General features: G+C 43.0%; 2 protein-coding genes across 3 annotated transcripts in view; one reads left to right on the top strand and one right to left on the bottom strand.

The window, feature by feature from the left end:
- The window catches only part of LOC123480987 (potassium voltage-gated channel subfamily H member 1-like), a 91021-nt gene extending 87916 nt beyond the window's left edge, over positions 1-3105 (top strand). The window contains exons 13-14 of one of the 2 annotated variants that reach the window (XM_045226762.1): positions 269-385; positions 1581-1667. In XM_045226762.1, coding sequence (XP_045082697.1) covers positions 269-384 — 116 coding nt within the window. In that variant the 3' untranslated portion in view covers position 385; positions 1581-1667. Of the gene's footprint in view, positions 1-268; positions 386-1580 lie in introns of both variants that reach the window. The other variant, XM_045226761.1, reaches the window with a different exon arrangement.
- Positions 2544-18796, bottom strand: LOC121572664 (peroxisome assembly factor 2). Its single transcript, XM_045226759.1, has 17 exons — positions 17573-18796; positions 17112-17281; positions 16711-16794; positions 16375-16480; positions 12677-12813; positions 12163-12274; positions 10963-11165; positions 10630-10816; positions 10270-10346; positions 9459-9591; positions 8784-8989; positions 8294-8355; positions 7732-7840; positions 7133-7249; positions 6836-6913; positions 4992-5131; positions 2544-4185 (listed from the first exon to the last, which is right to left on the bottom strand). The coding sequence occupies exons 1-17, from the start codon at positions 18788-18790 to the stop codon at positions 4049-4051; spliced, it is 3276 nt and encodes a 1091-aa protein (XP_045082694.1). The 5' UTR covers positions 18791-18796; the 3' UTR covers positions 2544-4048.
- Between the last annotated feature and the right edge of the window lie 1501 nt (positions 18797-20297).

Raw genomic sequence — 20297 nt, 5'->3', positions numbered from 1 at the left:
TAATATTCAGCTTAATAATTAGAGTTCTGTGATGCCTACCTGTCAGGTTTCAAAGCCAGTCAAGGAGAAGAGGAAGAACTCAAGAGCAATTGCGCACAGCACACTTTCCTGTCCTCGAAATTCAGTACAATGATTACCCAGCAGAGGTTCCAATCTTACCCCAACGACAGACCACAGTTTACTGTAATTAACTAATATGCCATTAGCTCAGTCTACTGGTGTACCACAGGGGTCAATCTTGGGGCCAACCCTGTTTTCTATTTATCAGATCATGCATCGGCCACTTGGACACTGAAAAACTGGTCCATGCTATCATTTTATGTAGGCTGGACTACTGTAAAGTTATCCTCACTGGCTATCATGATGAAACCATCAACAAACTAAGGTCAGTCCAGAATACAGCAGATCATGTCAATTAACTAATGGCACTCAACATGACCATAGGCTATGTTCGGAATTGGATACTGCATGCTAAATACTTGCATAATACATGAGCATGCACATTGAACTAAACATATTACATACCGTAGTGAATATGGGGATGTAGTTCCAAATGCTACTGTTAGTCCAACACCTAGAGGTCCGAAACTCTTGACAAGGTTGCTGTTGTTCTAAAATCACAAGAGTGTTATTTTGAATATTGTCGTTTTACTGTAGAGTTATCTTGAGTTAGTACCTTGCCAGTAGGCTAGCTTGGGCGACAGCTAGCTTCCCATTCTCATGACAGTTTGATTTCAAACATCAGAATACTATTGCATCACTCATTAAGGTTAAGTGTTGGCTGCTAAATATGTCAATCAGATCTGAGACAAATAGGGGCATATCTTTGGTGTTAGCCACAACCCCTTCCTCCAGTAATGCCTTCTGGGATAGAAATAAACACTCCTGGGATAATGTACAGTGTTCTCATACGATAAATAGCCACTTTGATTTAGCCATAACATGAGAAACTTGGTTTTGCTCCATTGTACCCCATTCAGTTTTCCACTCGTTTGATGTGTCGTCCCCCCAGTGGCAAGTTTTACAACACACAATGTGAATAGACAGATACATGGCTAAATCTAAACTTTGTTACAGTGTCATATCTACATTTGAGGCCTGGTTACCATAAACATTTTTACTTAACTTTGTAAGCTCTTACAAAAACTTTAATTGGAGAATCCATTGATTCCCATATTCATCTTGTACTCTTGATGTGGGCCCTCTGCTGCTAGTCTCAGGTACTGCACTCATCTCTGCAATTTTGAGAGCTGCAATTCTTACATAATCAGATATCCCTTGCACTTATTCAATTTTGGGGCGAATGTTGTATGACATCGTGGTCTGTCAACCATACTTAAATAAACATACTATCCTGCATACTTCGTACACTGCAGCCACACATACTTTTATACTATGTTGTAGGCATAGCGAGTATGTAATTCTGAATACAGCCATAGTCTCTAGGATAGGATAACACTACATCCACTTGTATAGTGATGATAAGATGGGGTGCAGTGGTTAAGTAAATCAATTTGAAGGCTTCAAAAGGTCAGCACCAATTATGATCAAATTGAAAACACATGTTCTTTGTCTTACAGAACCTGCAATCGAATGCCGCATTTCACTTGAGGCCTTGGCAAAGAGGATCTCCCCACCTGAGTTAGATATGAAAGACGAAGACATGGAAGAACTACGTTTTGAATCTTTGTCAAAGCAACGAACTAAAAGCCAAAGCAAACAGAAAGGGGGTTTAGCGTCTTTTGTGAAAGCAAGGGATCTGCAACAGAGATCTAGACCCCCTGATTAATCGAGATCTTCTCCAACACGCCCATTTGTACATCTCTTCAAATACAAATGTGTTATGGTTCATTATAGTACAATGAGTGTGACTTGTACATTATTTACATCCAGTGGCATACATTTAGTTGAACAGAACTGACTATCGCTGTGTTCTTAGGATATATATTTTCCAGTCAGAGAATGATTTGTTTCACATAAGGAAATTTGTGTTTGAGTGGGTGAAAAAGAAAATAGTGCCTCGCCATGGCTAGCAGGTGTAAATATCTAAACCACACTAGGCACACATGATTAATGCAACTCTGGGCCAATGACAGAGTCACCATTAACAATCTGACCCATCAATGTTCCTTATTCTACATAAACCATCCAAGTTACTTGAAAGGAAAATGAGGTAAAACCTTGAGGTAAATATTCAAAAATCTAATTTAATTGGTCACATACACGTATTTAGCAGATGTTATTGCGGGTGTAGCGAAATGCTTGTATTCCTTTACAAATCGGTAACAACAATTCGAGGCAACACTTTATTACACTCAAATCATAAAGCCTACTTTACAGTGCCATGGACAGGTCATAGAAAATATGTTTGGCAATTAACATTTATTTTGTTAACTACATTATCTGATAATACCTATTGTATTTAAGTGAATGGCAGGCTTTCACAAATCATGTATCATGAAATAACATAAACGGCTTTAAAAAATCATATGTCCTGCTTATGGCAATGTAGTTTTTATTGGTAAGGTTTCAAGTAAAGCATGTTAATGTTTTGGTAAAGTTTATTTTACCAACCCAAGTAATACACTTTTTAAAATCAGAAATCATTTATTACATAAACATTACAATTACTTAACCTGGCTAGGAAAAAAAAGTTTGCACCATTTGAAAGTTATAGTTAACACAATTTGTACATTTGTTTGTCTTCATTTTGTAATCATATTGTCATTTTTGCTACCATGAAATGGGAAGCACAATGTCTCACCATACAAAAATGTAAGTATCCGTTTTTGACATTGATAGCAATCTTTTAATATTTTACATTATTTTATTAATTTATCATCTTTATACTAAGTTGTCACATATCACATGTAAATACATTAACTTTCGTCCAACAATCTTCACAAAGGACAAAATTGGAAGTGTCAAAATTATAGTAGAGAATTACTAAACTCTGATTCAAGCTCAACTTTGGTTTGAACCATACACATTGAAATTCCTCCAACAATGTGTCACTCAGAGGAACATCAGCTTTGTTACTCATATTTACTCATGCTGTAACAAATGATTTCTTAAAACAATAAACTGCCAACTTAATATAAAGTGTGACCGGATACATTCTCATGGATTGATGCGGCAGCTTTGTTTCAATGTGTATTTGTTCTAAACTGTACTTAAGTGATTCATATTTTTACAATTTTCCATAATTTATTTTATGCGAATGATCTACAGGGTGGAAGAAGGGGAAACTGCACCAACCAGTGTTACCCAAAACTTGGCCTAGGAGAACTGCTGATTATGCAGATTTTCCATCAAACCATTGTTTTAATTTGAACTGTTCATGGCTAGGCTGGGTCTATTGTTGCTCAAACAAGTCTCTGAAAGGATGGCTTGTAAAAGAAACCTGCATTTAAAATAGTTTCGGTTGGGGAAGCACTGGAATAATAAACCACTCAGATCTGGAACATTCTGCTGAAATGCAAGACTCAGTAAGAGACAACTTTGCAATGAATGGGCTTAATTGGACAACATATGGCTAGTAACTCCAGTGAGAATAGAGAAACTAAAACGAGCAGCAGTGTCACTTTGAGGATATAGAAAAGTGACGTCCCAACTTTACTCCTAGAGGGCCACAGATATACTTGTTTTCATTTAAACAACTTACATATGCATTTGTTGCTGCCATTAACACTGCCAAGTTCTGATGCTTAAGCTCAATTCAGGAACTAGTGATTGCAATTTGAACAGTCAACGTAAGGTTTGTGCTGCATATTTGTAAACTGTACCAATGTGGTCCACAGACAATATTGTGCATTAAAATTAGGTTGAGAACTAGTTTGGTCCCTTGGACTAAATGACACCACTCATTAGTGCAGAGAAATAAAACAAGTAGCAGCCCTCGAGGAAGAGAATTTCGCACCCCAGTTTTTGCAGAGCCGACACTCTTGAGGAATACACCCTTGTGGTAGAGGATTGTGGGTAACGTAGTACACGCAGAAGAGAATAGCTTAGCCCCATGCATGGGCGGCACTAGTCTTGAGTGGCTTGGTTATTTTGTGGTGAGTTTCTGTTGAATTAGTTTATATTTGAGCAGCTCTTGTTCGGAGACGGACGGTTTGAGGCAATCCAATGCTTGGTTAAAGTCTTCGGCAGAGAGCATGAGAGGAGTATCCTCTGTGTCCAGACCTGAGAGGGAGGGAGAGAAATGGAGGGGCAGAGGAAACATTAAAAAGAGAGAATATAGGATACTGAGACGGTCATCTCTTAAAATGCTATTAACAGTACATATGACATGTGTATGACATGGGTATTTAGAAAGGATGATATGAAAGAATGGTATTTTATATATTTTTCCAGTACATCATTTATAATGGTTTAAGTTTTTGTGGAATGAAAAATTCATAGAGAAACATAATTGCCACAAATTTTGCGCTGCAGTAAAAACTTCTGAAAATGACTGAATGATCTCTTATTTTGTGTCCATGTGTTGCTAAAATAAGATACATTCATGTTATGGTTTGTTTCTACATGATATGAGGGGTTGTAGGGATAGGACAAATGCAAGAATGCAGTAGATAAAAAAAAAATGGGTTTATAGCATTGAGACTATAGATTTTATAGGCACATTATTTGGGTACAGTATATTGTCCACATAGATTTTGTTTTAAAACTCCAAAAAGTATGTTTTTCAATAAATGGACAAGATAAAGATAGCATTGAAGAGCATGACGGTTGACCATTCTATTTAAATGTAAATATCAAAAAGAGGAACTGTTGTATTTTCAATTGATTAGACCGTTTGTATAGCCCACTAATGTGAACTGAGGTACTGAGGCAATCGTACATCACAGTTTGCCATGCTTCGGTTTCAGGCAGGCTTTCAAATTTCTGTGTTTAAGCCAACAATTATAGTTTTTACACCTTAAGGAGGATTTTTAACAGACCTTTACAAGGAAAACATACACGTCTCAATTTGTGAGGGCCAAACGTACCGTCAGTGACACATGCAATCTTCCTCTTAATGGCAGACATCATGGCGTCGGAGCAGAGAGCATACATGTCCGCCCCTGTGAGCTGAGGAGGGCAGCGCTCCACCACATCCTGGAGACTGACACTGGGGTCCACCTTGAACCTGAGAGCACAGAAACACACAGACACACATTGCAATTAACATATAGCACAAATATCATACAGTGCATTCGGAAAGTATTCAGACCCCTTGACCTTTTCCACATTTTGTTACATTACAGCCTTATTCTAAAATGGATTTTTTTATTTTTATGATCCTTCTCAATCTACACTCAATAACCCATCATGATCAAGTAAAAACAGGTTTTTAGAAATGTTTGCAAATGTATTAAAAATTAAAAACGGTAATATTACATTTACATAAGTATTCAGACCCTTTACTCAGTACTTTATTGAAGCACCTTTGGCAGCGATTACAGCCTCGAGTCTTCTTGGGTATGACGCTACAACCTTGGCACACCTGTATTTGGGGAGTTTCTCCCATTCTTCTCTGCAGATCCTCTCAAGCTCTGTCAGGTTGGATGGGGAGCGTCGCTGCACAGCTATTTTCAGGTCTCTCCAGAGATGTTCGATCGGGTTCAAGTCCAGGCCCTGGCTGGGCCACTCAAGGACATTCAGACTTGTCCCAAAGCCACTCCTGCGTTGTCTTGGCTGTGTGCTTAGGGTCGTTGTCCTGTTTGAAGGTGAACCTTCACCCCAGTCTGAGGTCCTGAGCACTCTGGAGCAGGTTTTCATCAAGGATCTCTCTGTACTTTGCTCCGTTCATCTTTCCCTCAATCCTGACTAGTCTCCCAGTCCCTGACCCTGAAAAACATCCCCACAGCATGGTGCCTGGTTTCCTCCAGACGTGATGCTTGGCATTCAGGCCAAAGAGTTCAATCTTGGTTTCATCATGTTTCTCATGGTCAGAGTCCTTTAGGTGCCCTTTGGCAAACTCCAAGCGGCCTGTCATGTGCATTTTACTGAGGAGTGGCTTCCGTCTGGCCACTTTACCATAAAAGGTATCTCCCATCTCCACAGAGGAACTCTGTCAGAGTGACCATCGGGTTCTTGGTCACCTCCCTGACCAAGGCCCTTTTCCCCCCGATTGCTCAGTTTGGCCAGGCGGCCAGCTCTAGGAAGAGTCTTGGTGGTTTCAAACTTCTTCCATTTAAGAATGATGGAGGCCACTGTTCTTGGGGATCTTCAATGCTGCTGAAATTTTTTTGTACCCTTCCCCAGATCTGTGCCTCGACACAATCCTGTCTCGGAGCTCTACGGACAATTCCGTCGACCTCATGGCTTGGTTTTTGTGCTGACATGCACGGTCAACTGTGGGACCTTATATAGACAGGTGTGTGCCTTTCCAAACCATGTCCAATCAATTTAATTTACCACAGGTGGACTCCAATCAAGTTGTAGAAACATCTCAAGGATGAGATGATGGAAACAGGATGCACCCGAGCTCAATTTCAAGTCTCATAACAAATGGTCTGAATACTTATGTAAATAAGGTATCTGTTTATATTTAATACATTTGCAAAATATTCTAAAAACCTGTTTTTGCTTTGTCATTATGGGTTATCATGTGTAGATTGATGGGGGGAAAATGTATTTAATCCAATTTAGAATAAGGCTGTAACGTAACAAAATGTGGAAAAAGTCAAGGGGTCTGAATACTTTCCGAATGCACTGTATGTTTGCAGCACATTTCTGCACTTTCACCTTGATTCAGCGAGGATAACTATTGAAAACAACACCTGTAGTGTTACCAGCTTTTTGTTGTTCATGTTTGACAATAAATTATAATCAGGCAGGACACACTTACTTTCTGACTATGGCATTCAAAACCTGCAGCTGAGACTCTTTGTCTTCATTGATCCCAACATACACCAATTTGTCAAACCTGAAAGAGCAGCAGAGGAAACCATAAGGTCAAAAACATTATGGAAAATACCAAAAAAAGTATTTTAGAACAATAAAGTACAGCCATTTGGTGGCTTGTCCAACATCTAAATGTTGACTTTTTCTAAAGGTACATGTCTGTAGGAGTTTACTGCATAGACATCTGCTTTGTGAGGTGACTCACACTGATTGGCTCGACAAACCGCCATTTGAATCTCACCTGCCAGGTCTGAGCAATGATTGATCGAGCAGGTCTGGCCGGTTGGTGGCTCCAATCACAAACACGTCCCCAGAGGAGTGAAGTCCGTCGAGCTCAGCCAGGAGCTGAGAGACCACCCTACAGTTAACAGAGATCAGGTTCAAACAAGGAAGAAGATGAAGTTGTCCTTAGTCACTGATCTATGGTCAGTTTTCTGTTTCCCCCCAATGGTTAAGGTCAGAATTTGGGGAGGATAAACTGATCCTATACAAATGAGGGAAGCAGGGATTTACAAGAAAAGACAGTTGCTGGCAAGCACTGAAAATCTTCAGAATAAGCAAAACACCTTCATAATATTATAATGCGCCACAAAATAACATTGTGTCAGTACTAAGACTATTCAATATCCACACACTTTCATTGGCCTCATTGAGAGAATAGGAATGTAAAAGGCCCAGTTTCCACTATTAAAAAGGGTGACTCTGGACCTCCAAGATAACCCGTGTTTGTTGCATTATATTTTATATGACGTGCTCTAACTGCTTTGTCGAAATGTAATTTTCTAAAAATTATAATGATCATTTTCAGTGGTGAATCCTCCAAAGATCAATCCCACCCACCTGTCCATGACCCCACCCGAGTCTCCACTGCGCCCTCTGTTGGGCGCTAGAGAGTCCAGCTCGTCAAAGAAGATGATACAGGGGGCCGCCGCTCGAGCTTTGGAGAACACTGAATAACAGAGAGGAAGACCCATTTTATTGGATATCATACGTACAGGACAGTTACATCATAGGCCATTGGCTCTCACAAAATGTAAAAATGTACATGTAGACTTGACCTCTGGTCTTCACTAGGATGTTTTCAGACAATGCAACAGGAGCATGAAGAACAAGAAGCACTTGTTGGATATTTGTTGGATATCACACCGACGTGTCGGTCAATAGACCTTCATCAGGGTTTTACAGAGAGGTGTAAACTGCTCTGCTTTTGAAAATGCACAACGCATACAGTTGATTGCATCTATTCAACTAGGGCCCGATTTAGAGTTGAGATAAGCGCGTGCAACGCAGAAAAGGTCAATTTGACTAAACCTTACTGGCAAGCCATGCGCCCAGCCCAGGGGAGTAGAACAAACAGCCATATTCAGGTCAAACAGTAATCTAAACCCACTACTACACTCACCCTCTCTTACGTTCTCCTCGCTTTGACCCACGTACATGTTGATGAGTTCCGGGCCTTTGACACTAAACGAAGGGGAAGACAAAGCCATCAGGATTCAAGCACGATCATTCAGCTGAATGTGTGAAACAAATATGGATGATATGCTTATTCACCACAAGACGCTCATTACCCGGTGTCGGGCTCAGGGGGGTGCAACATTACAGAACAATCAGATATACATATATTATGTAGAACAAGACACACTTCTCCGTCACTTAGAATAGGGAATGTTGGCTCTACATAAAAAAATATCTATCTGCAACATTCCATGACATTTCTCCAGCTTTCTCATCCCTTTTACCTGACACCAAGGACGTGTCCATTCGGGAGAAAACTTTTGAGGGAAACAGGGAGGTGCTATCTGAACACTTTTTTCTGTTGCAACCGTTTCGCTACAGTGTGCCCTACTGAACTTGACCCAGTCTTCCAGTCTCCTCTGGTTGTCTCCTACCTGAGGAAGGTCATGGAGCACTCGGTAGCCACGGCCTTGGCCAGCAGGGTTTTGCCCGTGCCGGGGGGCCCGTAGAGGAGCAGCCCGGCGCGGCGCAGGCCCAGGGACAGCAGCTCGGGCCTCTCCAGGGGCAGCTGCACCGTGTCAAGGATCTCCCGCTTCACCTGCTGCAGGCCGCCAACGTCCTGCCAGCGCACACTGGGGATCTGACCACACACACACAGGAATGTTACACTTTCCCTCCATAAGCAGTTGATCAGTGTCAGTCTCCTCTGAGCCAGTGAAACATACAGTCCAATTCTCTTCCCATCTCGTGAAGTGTGCACTCGTACACTTCCCCTCATTTAAAAGGAATGGACTGGTGTGAAGAATATGGTGGAAACTCCCTCCAGCCATGCTTGCACCAATCCAATGCTTTTTTAAATGCATGAGGGGGAGTGAACGAGTGCACACTTCTGGAGAAGTACCAGAGCCATGGGTTTCATCTAAACTGCTAAAAAAATATTGTCTCTCCTTTATCTGCAGTGACAGGAAAACAACATGGTGGACGGTCATTAGGCTGGCTTTCACCTGGTCAGTTCTTTCAGACCAATGCAATGTAGGAGAGGAGGCGGGGAAAGGGACGATTATTTAGATAATTGAGAAATAGCCACGCGCCCCATTTTCGGGGTGTACCTTTGGGGCGCCGATGGCCTGAGAGTGGGCATCTTGGAGGGTCTCCAATGCATTGGTGAAGTCCTGGGCCAGGACGGTTACCCCACAGGCACAGAGGTCCTCTTCCTCCTGCACACTGGCCCCCTCTGGGAAACTGAACAAAAATGCCTGCTTCAGTCATTCTGTAGTGGTATGATTTCCTTTTGATATAATTCCTCTAGCAGTAGCAGTAGCAGTAGCAGTAGCAGTAGTAGTAGTAGTAGCAGTAGCAATATTAGCAGTAGTAGTAGCAGTAGTAGTAGCAGTAGTAGCAGTCGTAGTAGCCGTAGTAGCAGTAGTAGTCGTAGTAGTCGTAGTAGCAGTCGTAGTAGCAGTAGAAGTAGTAGTAGCAGTCGTAGTAGCAGTAGTAGCAGTAGTAGTCGTAGTAGCAGTAGTAGTCGTAGTAGCAGTAGTAGTAGTCGTAGTAGTCGTAGTAGCAGTCGTAGTAGTCGTAGTAGCAGTCGTAGCAGTCGTAGTAGCAGCAGTAGTAGCAGTAGTAGCCGTAGTAGTAGTAGTAGCAGTAGTAGCCGTAGTAGTAGTAGTAGCAGTAGGAGTAGTAGCAGTCGTAGTAGCAGTAGGAGTAGTAGCAGTAGTAGCAGTAGTAGTAGTCGTAGTAGCAGTAAACTTGGTTATGAAATTGGCTTTGCAGCAGAATTATATTCATAAAATCAACAGAGACAATCACAAGGAATAGGACACAATATACAACATAACAAGAAGAACACATTGCGGATAGTTGCAAGAGTTCAGCGGATATTCAGTGGGGAAGAGCAATTGCGGGAGCAAAACTCACCAGGATTGGAGTATCCTTCTGTGGGCGGCTTTACCAGCCTGAGTCAGCAGTGCACTGAGGGCCCCCAACAGAAAGCCCTGGGAGTCGAGAGAGGGAGGTAGAGAGAGAAATATAAAAAGAGGACAGAGGGGGAGGTGTTAGAAGGATCATCAAAAGTCACTGTCCTTCCGAATCAAATGTGTCTCTTCCACAAAACTAAACTCACTTCCATAGATTCTCAATTGGTCTCTAAACCAATCGGGTGCCTTTTAAATCCTTGAAGGGGGATGTGAACGCATCAGAAATATTGGGGAGAATCAGAATTGGGCTGGTGTCTATGAAGTATGAATCTAATGGCTAAACCTATGCTAAGGATCTCACCGCAGTGTGCTTGGCCAGCCTGGACAGGTTGACGTCCCTCCCCAGGGGCAGGCCCTCGCTGAGTCTGGCCAGCATAGCCCGGCGCTGCTCCTCACTGGGGCTCTCTATCGACACCTGGTGGATAAAGGCTGCCATCACGTCAGACGACAGCTCCCGGGGCTTACTCACCGCCGCCACCACGACCACGCTAAGAGGGAGAGAGAGAGGACAGTGACGGAGGTTACACACGTAGCAGTTCCTTCTGTATGCGCGTGCAGGCAGTAGCTTACAGTAGTAACAAAGGCACCGCATACATCGATTGAATTGTAACCTTGGTTAAGATGGATGGGCTACCTGGAAGGGGTGTGGGCAATGAACTGGCACAGGGCGGCCATGACCCTGGCATCCTCCTCGGTGCCATCCCTGGGCTGGCCCAGCAGCTGCAGGTTCCTGAGCAGCAGGATGCACGGCCGGTGGGCCTCAGCTCGCTGGAAGACAGACTTCATCTTGGCCTCACAGGCGGCGGCCGTGTCAGCGCAGAGGGTCACGCAGTCTACCTGCACAGGGGGCAGAGTGAGAGAGGGAAAATTGGAACATTTCCAAACATTTGACATAAGCAACTTAAAGAGCCACTGAACACGCCGATTGGCACGTGTGTTTTCCTGACCAGTTCTGCATTTAATTATGTTTGTCCTCCATGAGACACTGTAGGCTATTTCACTTCCTCAAAATCTCCAGAATGAATCTAAGATAACTCAACAAATCTGTAATTATTTTGACGTTTTTGCAGATTATGTTTTAGTTGCGCAATTTTACATCTAACTAAGGTTTTTAGTGCAGTATTTCTCAAGTCAAAAAATGTGCAAGCTGTTGTCTTATGTAAACAAAGTCGGAGCTGCTGTGCAGTCTGTCTCACTGTCTATGCTATTGGATAGAGAGCTATCACCGCAGCGGTTCACCCCATGTTAGTGGGCAAATGGACATCTTCAAATCAAAACCCAACCTTAATTATCCGTTGTGATACATTGATGTGCCAAACTCCGTTTTAGACGAGAGTGACTTAATTACCAAAATTATCCTATTTACACTTTGTAGTCAATTTTGACACTATAATAAATTGTTTCTAAGTCCTATCAATGCCACATAGGCCATTTTCAAAGGAATTAGTTGCTTTTTAAAGGTAGTCGCTCTTTAAGACTAAAGTTAAGTCCCATAACGACAGATCTCCATCTCAGTGCTGGAACTGACTCAATGTAAGCTTTGTTTTCGTCACATATCTATTAGGAGCCTTGGGAGAAAAAGTGTGTACTTTGTGTATTGACTTACAAAGAAAAGTGGCTGGATAGCCTTAGATTTGATCCGCTCACAGACTGTATTTGACACTAAATTAAATCTTACTAAAAATAAAAACTACTACTTTAATGTCCCAAACTTGTAGCGCGTGCCTCAATTCTAATGGCTATAGAGCCAGTAACCCCAGAAAAACTAACACATGTACATTTGTATTTTAATTCAAATCTTGTAATAAGCCAGTTGTGTGATCCTGAAGGATACCTTCACTAAGTGTAGATGGAGTCTACGGCATGCAGCTCTGACAGAGGTGAATTTGCCATTTCCACTCGGTCCCAGAAGGAGGATGGTGCATCCGCTCGTCAGAGCAGCAGAGCTTTAAAAAAATAAATAAAATATAAATAATAGACAAGTCAGCATAGACATACAAAGGAGTGTGGATAACAGTTCTTCTACATACAGTATCCTGTTATATTGTCTCTGACTAAATCTTGTTCACTTACACTTTACATATTGTTTACCGTGTTGCCCTGGGTCCGCGGTATCAGCTGACATATACAAGCCAATCATGGTAAACGTGATGATTTGAATTGCATTTATGTCCGTTTTCAGGAAGATGCCCTACCTGAACTACCTGAACTTCCAATAAGATGTCAGATAAGAAACTCTTGTTTCTGTTGCAAAGCATTTTCCATTGCAAAACTTTTTGCTACGGTTTGCACTAATGAATACGGCCCAGTTGCGTAAGATGATGTCATCCTGCTGAGTTAACACTGACCTGTCATTCATGTGAGGCTGGATGATAGTGGAGAATTGGTCCACGGTGCTGGAGAGCCCAGGAGGAGACAGGCTAGTCCAGAGGGAAGGCTCCTCGCCAACAAGGGAACAGGGAGCCAGGCTATTGGTGGAGCCGCCCTAAAAGGACAAGTAATATGGATGGGAGGTGTCACAATTGCAAAAACTGGAGAAACCTCGTCATTTTTGGAGACAGGTGTTTGAAGCAGCAGAAGAGTGTAGGAGCGGTTGCTAAATAACTGTAAACAACTTTAGCTGACTAGCGGATCATCTTGGCCAACTGTGGGGTGAAACAATTCTCTCATTTATCGTTAATTAGCCACCGCAAATGGCTTTGCTAGCAAATGCGATGCCGTCTCCAAAATTGCAAGGGGTTTCCAGTCATGTTTACTTTGACGTTTGTGACGTCTCTACTTTTAGACTAGTAGCCAATCCTCAAAACGGGCTTTAGTTTTCATAATGAGACAGATCCTCTCCAACCTGGCATTTCTTCATAGTGAGACAGATCCTCTCCAACCTGGCATTTCTTCATAATGAGACAGATCCTATCCAACCTGGCAACCCAGGTATAACAAAGCAGAACCATGTTTTTCCATATCTCTAAGGTCTCCCATATATTAAATGGATGGTTGTATACATTTTTTTTACTGCAAAAGTGGTTAAATTGATAGATATCGTGGCACACCCCCTTAACGCAAACAGTGCAGAATAATGCCTGGCTGGAGGAGGGGGCGTGGTCCACATAAGCACATGTCACCCAAAATTGCAAGCTTTGAATTTAGAATACAAGTAGTCAGTTGTCTGCCCTACAAACACAAAGAAACAACAGTAGGATATCTTAATGCATCTGGGAAATATAGAACTGTAAACACACAGATACAATAGTCGGAAATATCAACTATGAATATTTATAATTAATGTAAACGTTATCTTTTGGTAGCTGTTCAATAGACGACTTTCCAAGTTACATTCTCTCTCATTCAGTGCTGTATGGTCCTGCCTGACAAAAATGCACAATGACACGTTTTGGGGCTCAGACACCGAAAACTGTCTTTTTTTTTTTTTTTTTTCTCAGTCAAAGGTTCCTGTGTGGATTGGATATGTTTAGCCCCTACTCTTGCAACTACATTAGGGGGCCCCCTAGATTTGACTCCAAATTAAATATGGTGTCCAAAATCCAATATGGCTGCCACATTACCATGAAATGGTGTTTAAATCACCTGTATATGTTCACATTTTAAGAGATACATTTTTCAGATGTGTACTGCACTTATGACCTGTACTCAAGACTAATTTTTGTGTACTTCATCTATGTTAGAAATCCAATATGCCCACCATATACACTCAAACACCTTTGTCTGGATAAATAAAAAAGGCAGCAGACTGCATGGCATGGCAGCACCAAGTATTCCAAGTCACAAGCCTCTTTGACGGTCAATGAGGCAACTGGGAGGCTCCAACAAAAGGAAAGAGAATCCAACCCTGGGCTCTGACACCCTCTCCCTAGCTCTACAACTTTCCCCCACTGTGGTATAACTTGCCCCTCCAGGATTGGGCTCTTAAGTCACCTCCTTATAATTTAGAAGTGAGCTTTGATTCATTGCTAGTCCAATTCGTCTGCCTGAATCAAACATGACCTTCCACTGGCTCACTGCATTTGTGATGCACATTGGGATGTTCCCGTGCACTTTTATCCTGTTCGGGTTGAGCTGGCACATTGCTTCTTCCAGAAAAACATGCCCACCATCCTGGCTGTCTGCCCTGGAGTTGCTGTATATGTTAACCTGGTGACAGTTCTGGTGTATGGGGAGAATGCAACCACACGTCACAAGCACTAGAATGAACCAACACAACCTGACACTCATTGACAAGAAATGCCATCAACTTCGTGGGCCTTCACATGACATAGGAATTGCATCTCTCCAATATCAATAACATCCTGAATCTCCCAGAACATTCCTTGATAAGCTCACTCCACCATCAGCCCTTCCCTCTGGCAGTTACTAGAGACAGAGACACCATGGAACTGGACTGCCACATGTCAGGCCATTCACAGCCAAAACGCCATCTGGAAAATGCTGGTGTGCATTGCCCTCATACGTACCCATTTTGCTACCAACCTGAACTGGACTCGCATGTGAAGAATTCGCTTTCACGCTCCTCTGCAACCCTTTTACTGTCCATCAAAGCCCAGGGATCATCTTTAAATGTACGTGTGTGGAGCTGTACTACGTCTCTTACAGGACTGGGCGTGCCCCAGTCCGTTATCAATGCCAACCACCCACAGTTAATATCGGACAAATTATCATCCTAACTGACTTCCAAAGGAATATAAAGAAATATGTAGAAAAGTATGTTTGTGACAGCCCTTTCACAGACTCTCCTTACAACCAGACAACCAACCATTCCACTACTGGAGTCGCCCAGCATCATTCAGGCCGGGATAACATTCCAGTTAGTCAATGGGTCTCTTTGGTATGCAAGCTGCATCTGCTGACTGACTATACCGAACTGTAGAAATGGAATCACAGCCCCAATACCCCGCCAGTCATACAGGAAGGATACTGGCCTTATCGCTGCATCTTGCATCTTGCCAAGAATGACCAGTTAACGGTGCAAGCACATTAGGCCCCAGAACTACAACCACCACTGGCTACTTAGTCTCCTCACCCTGTTAGGGCACACTCATGTCCTGGTCACCTCAAAGACTTTGAATCAACCTTGCACACGTAGTTTTAGTGGGGAAAAGAGGGCTGTACATATACACTACTAGAGTAGCTGACTGTTGTATTACGGTTGCGGTGTGCTTGCTGTTACGCTACGGTGTGCTTATGTCGTGAAAGAGAAAGGGGGTATACCTAGTCAGTTGCACAACTGAATGCATTCAACCGAAATGCGTCTTCCGTATTTAACCCAACCCGTCTGAATCATAGAGGTGCGGGGGGCTGCCTTAATCGACATCCACATCATCAGCGTCCGGGAGCAGTTGTTGTTGGGGGTCAATAGCCACATCATCAAAAGACATGTAACTGTATGCATTTCTGTCAGACAGGACCATACAGCACTGAATGAGAGAAAATGTAACTTGGAAAGTTGTCTATTGAACAGCTACCAAAAAGTGAAGTTTACATTCATCATAAATATTCCTAGTTGATATTTCCCGACTATTGTATCTGTGTGTTTACAGGTCTATATTTCCAAGATGCATTAAGATATCCTAATGCTGTTTGTTTGTGTATGTAGGGCAGACAGCTGACTACTTGTATTTAACATTTTCACAATATCAGAGCTTGCAATATTGGGTTACATGAGCTTATGTGGCCCACCCCCCTCCAGCCAGGCATGATTCTGCACTTTCTGACTTAAGGGGGTGTGTCATAATATCTATAAATTTAACCACTTTTGCAGTAATATATTTTTACACAACCATCCATTTCATATATGGGAGACCTTAAAGATATGTGAAAACATGGTTGTGTTTTGTTATACCTCGGGTAGGGGTATCTCAACATTTTGGGGGCCTTGCCACTAGCCTATTTCCAAGCGTAGTCCTATGTAAATACCTACTTCACCACTCAAAAGAGCATGACATAACTAGCATTGAACGTTCACTTATGCAGTCTTAAAACCGTCTGGATCTGGCTACCGATTTGACATTTTATGTCAAAAGTTCAAACGTACCATGTATAGAGATGTGTGGACAGTGTCTGCCAGGTAAGGACCTTGGTCTTCCTCCTCCTCTGTAGAGCCACAAACCTTTTTCACTTTGAAATACACAACCGGCCACCTAACGAAAGTTCAGAGTTCCAAGTAAGAAGAGTGTAATTGAATACCCAATCATGTGCTCATGTAGATTTGACGTAAAGAAGCAAGATATGGTGGCACGCCATATTATCTGACCACACACACAGTAGTATAGGAGAAACATTTGTTAAATCATTATGGTCAACCTCCCTCTGTTGTTTTGAGTGTAAATGTATAAATTAGTGTAAGCATTAGTCTGCTTGACGCGTGGACCTTGTGATTCCCTCAGAGTTGCTCTCCAAGACTTCAGGATGGCCTTCAGATGGGATTCCCAAAACCCCCCCCAGCCGCACAAGTCTGGGAGAGAAGGAACAAAGGTCAAAGATAAAAGGTCAAATACAGCATGGTGCGTTCAAAACAAATCCTACAGGGAAGATGCAACAAACCAATAACAGTGGGGAAACAGTATGAAGCACAAACCAAGGCCAGGGTCATATTCATTAGTGCACACAATAGCAAAACGTTTTGCAACAAACGGAAAACGGGAGTTTCTTATAGGCCAAATTCAGGTAGTCCCTCCCCAATTTCGGCCAATTCGCTTCCGTTTGGTTACTAATGAACACATTTTTTTATATATAATTAGTACAGATAGAACGGAATAGTATTTCACTAACCTTGGTATGGTAAAGTGCCCACAGAGGATACTGTCAAAGGGACCATGAGAACTGTATTCTGGGGAGATGACAGCATCAATGTGGAGTTCTTTGGCAAATAGCGGTGATGCTGTTCGAGAGAGGCTCTCAGAAAGCTGAGGACCTGACTGAGAAAGGACCCGGTTCCATCTCTGAGAGAATTCAAAGAAATACAGCAAAGAATTCAGCATAATGATCATTATTATGTGTAGACAAATCTGTGTCCCAAATTGTCAGTTGCTTGGATGTTCCAGGATTTGAGAATGGGTGTATATGGGCATGCACATCCCTTTCATATTAAACTTTCCCTTGAACCTATTCAAATTGATTTAGGAGAAAATAGTTGCAATGACAACCTGCATGCAAATGAGAATGGAGGACTTCGCACAACACTTAACTTTCAACTAAAATGTAAGAACAAATATGTACAAATATTTACTCACCTTTATCTTCACAGCTCTGCTACTGACTGGCACTGGCTCTCCATTTGACAAGTTGAACCAATGAGTCGCCGATATGAAGCCAACGTTGTCTTGAAGATCCAACTCGGCACACTTGCTGAAATCTGCCACAACAACCGAGCCGAGGTGGACTCTTTCGGCGAACTTGGATGGCTCTTTGGCAGGTGCGTTCTCATCAGCTTGCCCGGGACTTCGCAGGTAATCGCCTCTGTTGGACGTCTTTGTCATTTCAGATGAGCAGTTAAAACTAGACACCACTACCCACTCACGGTTGAATAACCCGAGTTTGAGCAGCAACTGTTTGCTTACGAAAACAGTACTGTCGATATCGATTTCAGCCTCGGGCTTGTCCACTAGTACAATTCTCCCTTGACGGTACAAGCGAGGTATATCCACGATTCTGACATCCAGCCTACACTCCAGCGCTTGCAAAAAAGCTGAGAAACTCGAGTCCCATACTTGCCTGTTGTCAAGTAATGAGCTTCCCCCGCCAAGACTATTCGCGTAGTGCGCAAAATCAGAGACAAATAGCGAGGTCAAAGTTCTAGTTGCCAAAGCATTATATGTTTCCAGTGCGCCACGTTGCGCGATGTCTCTGCAGTCGGTGACCACCAATGTTGTGTTGATTGTTATCATCCCCTGCGTTACAGGTGTACACTCCAACACAACTAAGTCGAACAGATATTGTTGCACTTGAGCTATATCATCTCCAAGTAGAGGGTGATAGGGAAGTGATAGCGAGTCCCCTTGTCGTGCCAATAGTAGTTGCCCTTGGCACGAAGCCAGTATGAGAAGTCCATTGGAAAACGTATCCGAGCTTGCCCACTTGAAACTCTGTCTTGTTCGTGCCCCTATAACAACCTTTCTAAGGGCAAACGGTGACAGTGAGCGTACAGCCCCCCTTATATCATCCTGAAGACCATAGTGTTTGAGAAAGAGCTTACTTGTGTACAGTTTTAAAGTTGTGTTGTTTCCATCCGCCGCACAGCCTGGCGTCTCCTCCTCTGTCGAGTGCGCGCAGAGCAAAACACCAGTTTTCCCGAGTGTTTGACGTATCCGTGAGGTAAATAAAAGGGTCGAAGTAGGCTCATTGCAACTTGGAAACGCATATCTAAATTGTGACTTGAAAACAAGCACGTGCAAAGGATTTAAGTGCGTTGGAAATGTATCTAAACATGACAGTTCAACCTGAGCTGCCATGTTCGAAAAAAATGATTGCGCAATATTTTGTCCGGAAGTGAAAGCAGCTCGGGTGAAACAAGTCTTTCCCAAACGTTCCTTTGAAGACTGAATAAAACATTAACTTTTGCAATTTATAGATAGACCTACAAAAAGTATCTGTAAATAACAAAAATAAACTCTCTGAATAATGAAATAAGAAAAATGCACGCTCACAGCATATTGCATAGGGCTAGCATGGTTACGCCTCGATCACACCGACAGTGCTTTGCATTTTGGTACACCAGAAGTACATTCATTTCCAATGGAACGCTGCGTTTGTCTTACAGCATTGCATTGCAGAGGCAGTTAAGCCTCCATCCCACTGACAGTGTTGTTGCGCAAAATAGTACGTAGCGTCATCTGGATATGTGTTCAACATTGAACTTATATATAGTTATATATATATATATTTTTTTTTTTGGTGAGGGAGGCCTGCTCTCTCCTTTCCCTGATGTTTAGTTCATTTCATCCCGATCTCCTCTGCATTATTGTAGCCATCTGCTGCAGCCTGTCAACTATGCCTCTGCCTTTCCCTGTTCTCTCCTCTCCGCACAGGCTACACAAACGCCTCACACCGCGTGGCTGCTGCCTCTCTAACCTGGTGGTCCCTGCACGCACCACACACCTGGAGTTCCAGGTCTCAGGTAGCCTCTGGAACTGCCGTTCTGCCGCCAACAAGGCTGACTTCATCCCAGCCTATGCTACCCTCCAGTCCCTCGACTTCCTGGCACTGACGGAAACATGGATTACCACTGAAAACACTGCTACTCCTACTGCTCTCTCCTCGTCTGACCATGTGTTCTCGCATACCCCGAGAGCATCTGGTCAGAGGGGTGGTGGCACAGGAATCCTCATCTCTCCCAAGTGGTCATTCTCAATTTTTCCCCTAACCCATCTGTCTATCTCCTCATTTGAATTCCACGCTGTCACAGTCACTAGCCCATTTAAGCTTAATATCCTTGTCATCTATCGCCCTCCAGGTTCCCTTGGAGAGTTCATCAATGAGCTTGACGCCTTGATAAGTTCCTTTCCTGAGGATGGCTCACCCTTCACAGTTTTGGGGGATTTCAACCTCCCCGCGTCTACATTTGACTCATTTCTCTCTGCCTCCTTCTTTCCACTCCTCTCCTCTTTTGACCTCACCCTCTCACCATCCCCCCACTCACAAGGCAGGCAATACGCTTGACTTCATCTTTACTAGATGTTGCTCTTCTACTAATCTCACTGCAACTCCCCTCCATGTCTCCGACCACTACTTTGTATCCTTTTCTCTCTCGCTCTCCTCCAACACTACTCACTCTGCCCCTACACAGATGGTAACGCGCCGCCGCAACCTTCGCTCTCTCTCTCCCACTACTCTCTCCTCTTCCATCCTATCATCTCTTCCCTCTGCTCAATCCTTCTCCCTCCAATCTCCTGATTCTGCCTCCTCAACCCTCCTCTCCTCCCTTTCTGCATCCTTTGACTCCCTGTGTCCCCTATCCTC

This window comes from Coregonus clupeaformis, chromosome 18, assembly GCF_020615455.1.
Source record: "Coregonus clupeaformis isolate EN_2021a chromosome 18, ASM2061545v1, whole genome shotgun sequence".
NCBI classification, from domain to species: domain Eukaryota; kingdom Metazoa; phylum Chordata; class Actinopteri; order Salmoniformes; family Salmonidae; genus Coregonus; species Coregonus clupeaformis.
This window is presented reverse-complemented; position numbering and strand designations above follow the sequence as displayed.

Excerpts from the sequence above, each read along its gene's own strand:
- LOC121572664 (XM_045226759.1), bottom strand. The coding sequence starts at position 18,790 with ATGGCAGCTCAGGTTGAACTGTCATGTTTAGATACATTTCCAACGCAC. Across the intron at positions 7,250-7,731 it reads TCGGGTGGGGTCATGGACAG|GGTGGTCTCTCAGCTCCTGG; the intron begins GTGGGTGGGATT and ends TGTTAACTGTAG. Across the intron at positions 5,132-6,835 it reads TTGAATGCCATAGTCAGAAA|GTTCAAGGTGGACCCCAGTG; the intron begins GTAAGTGTGTCC and ends CTGTGCTCTCAG.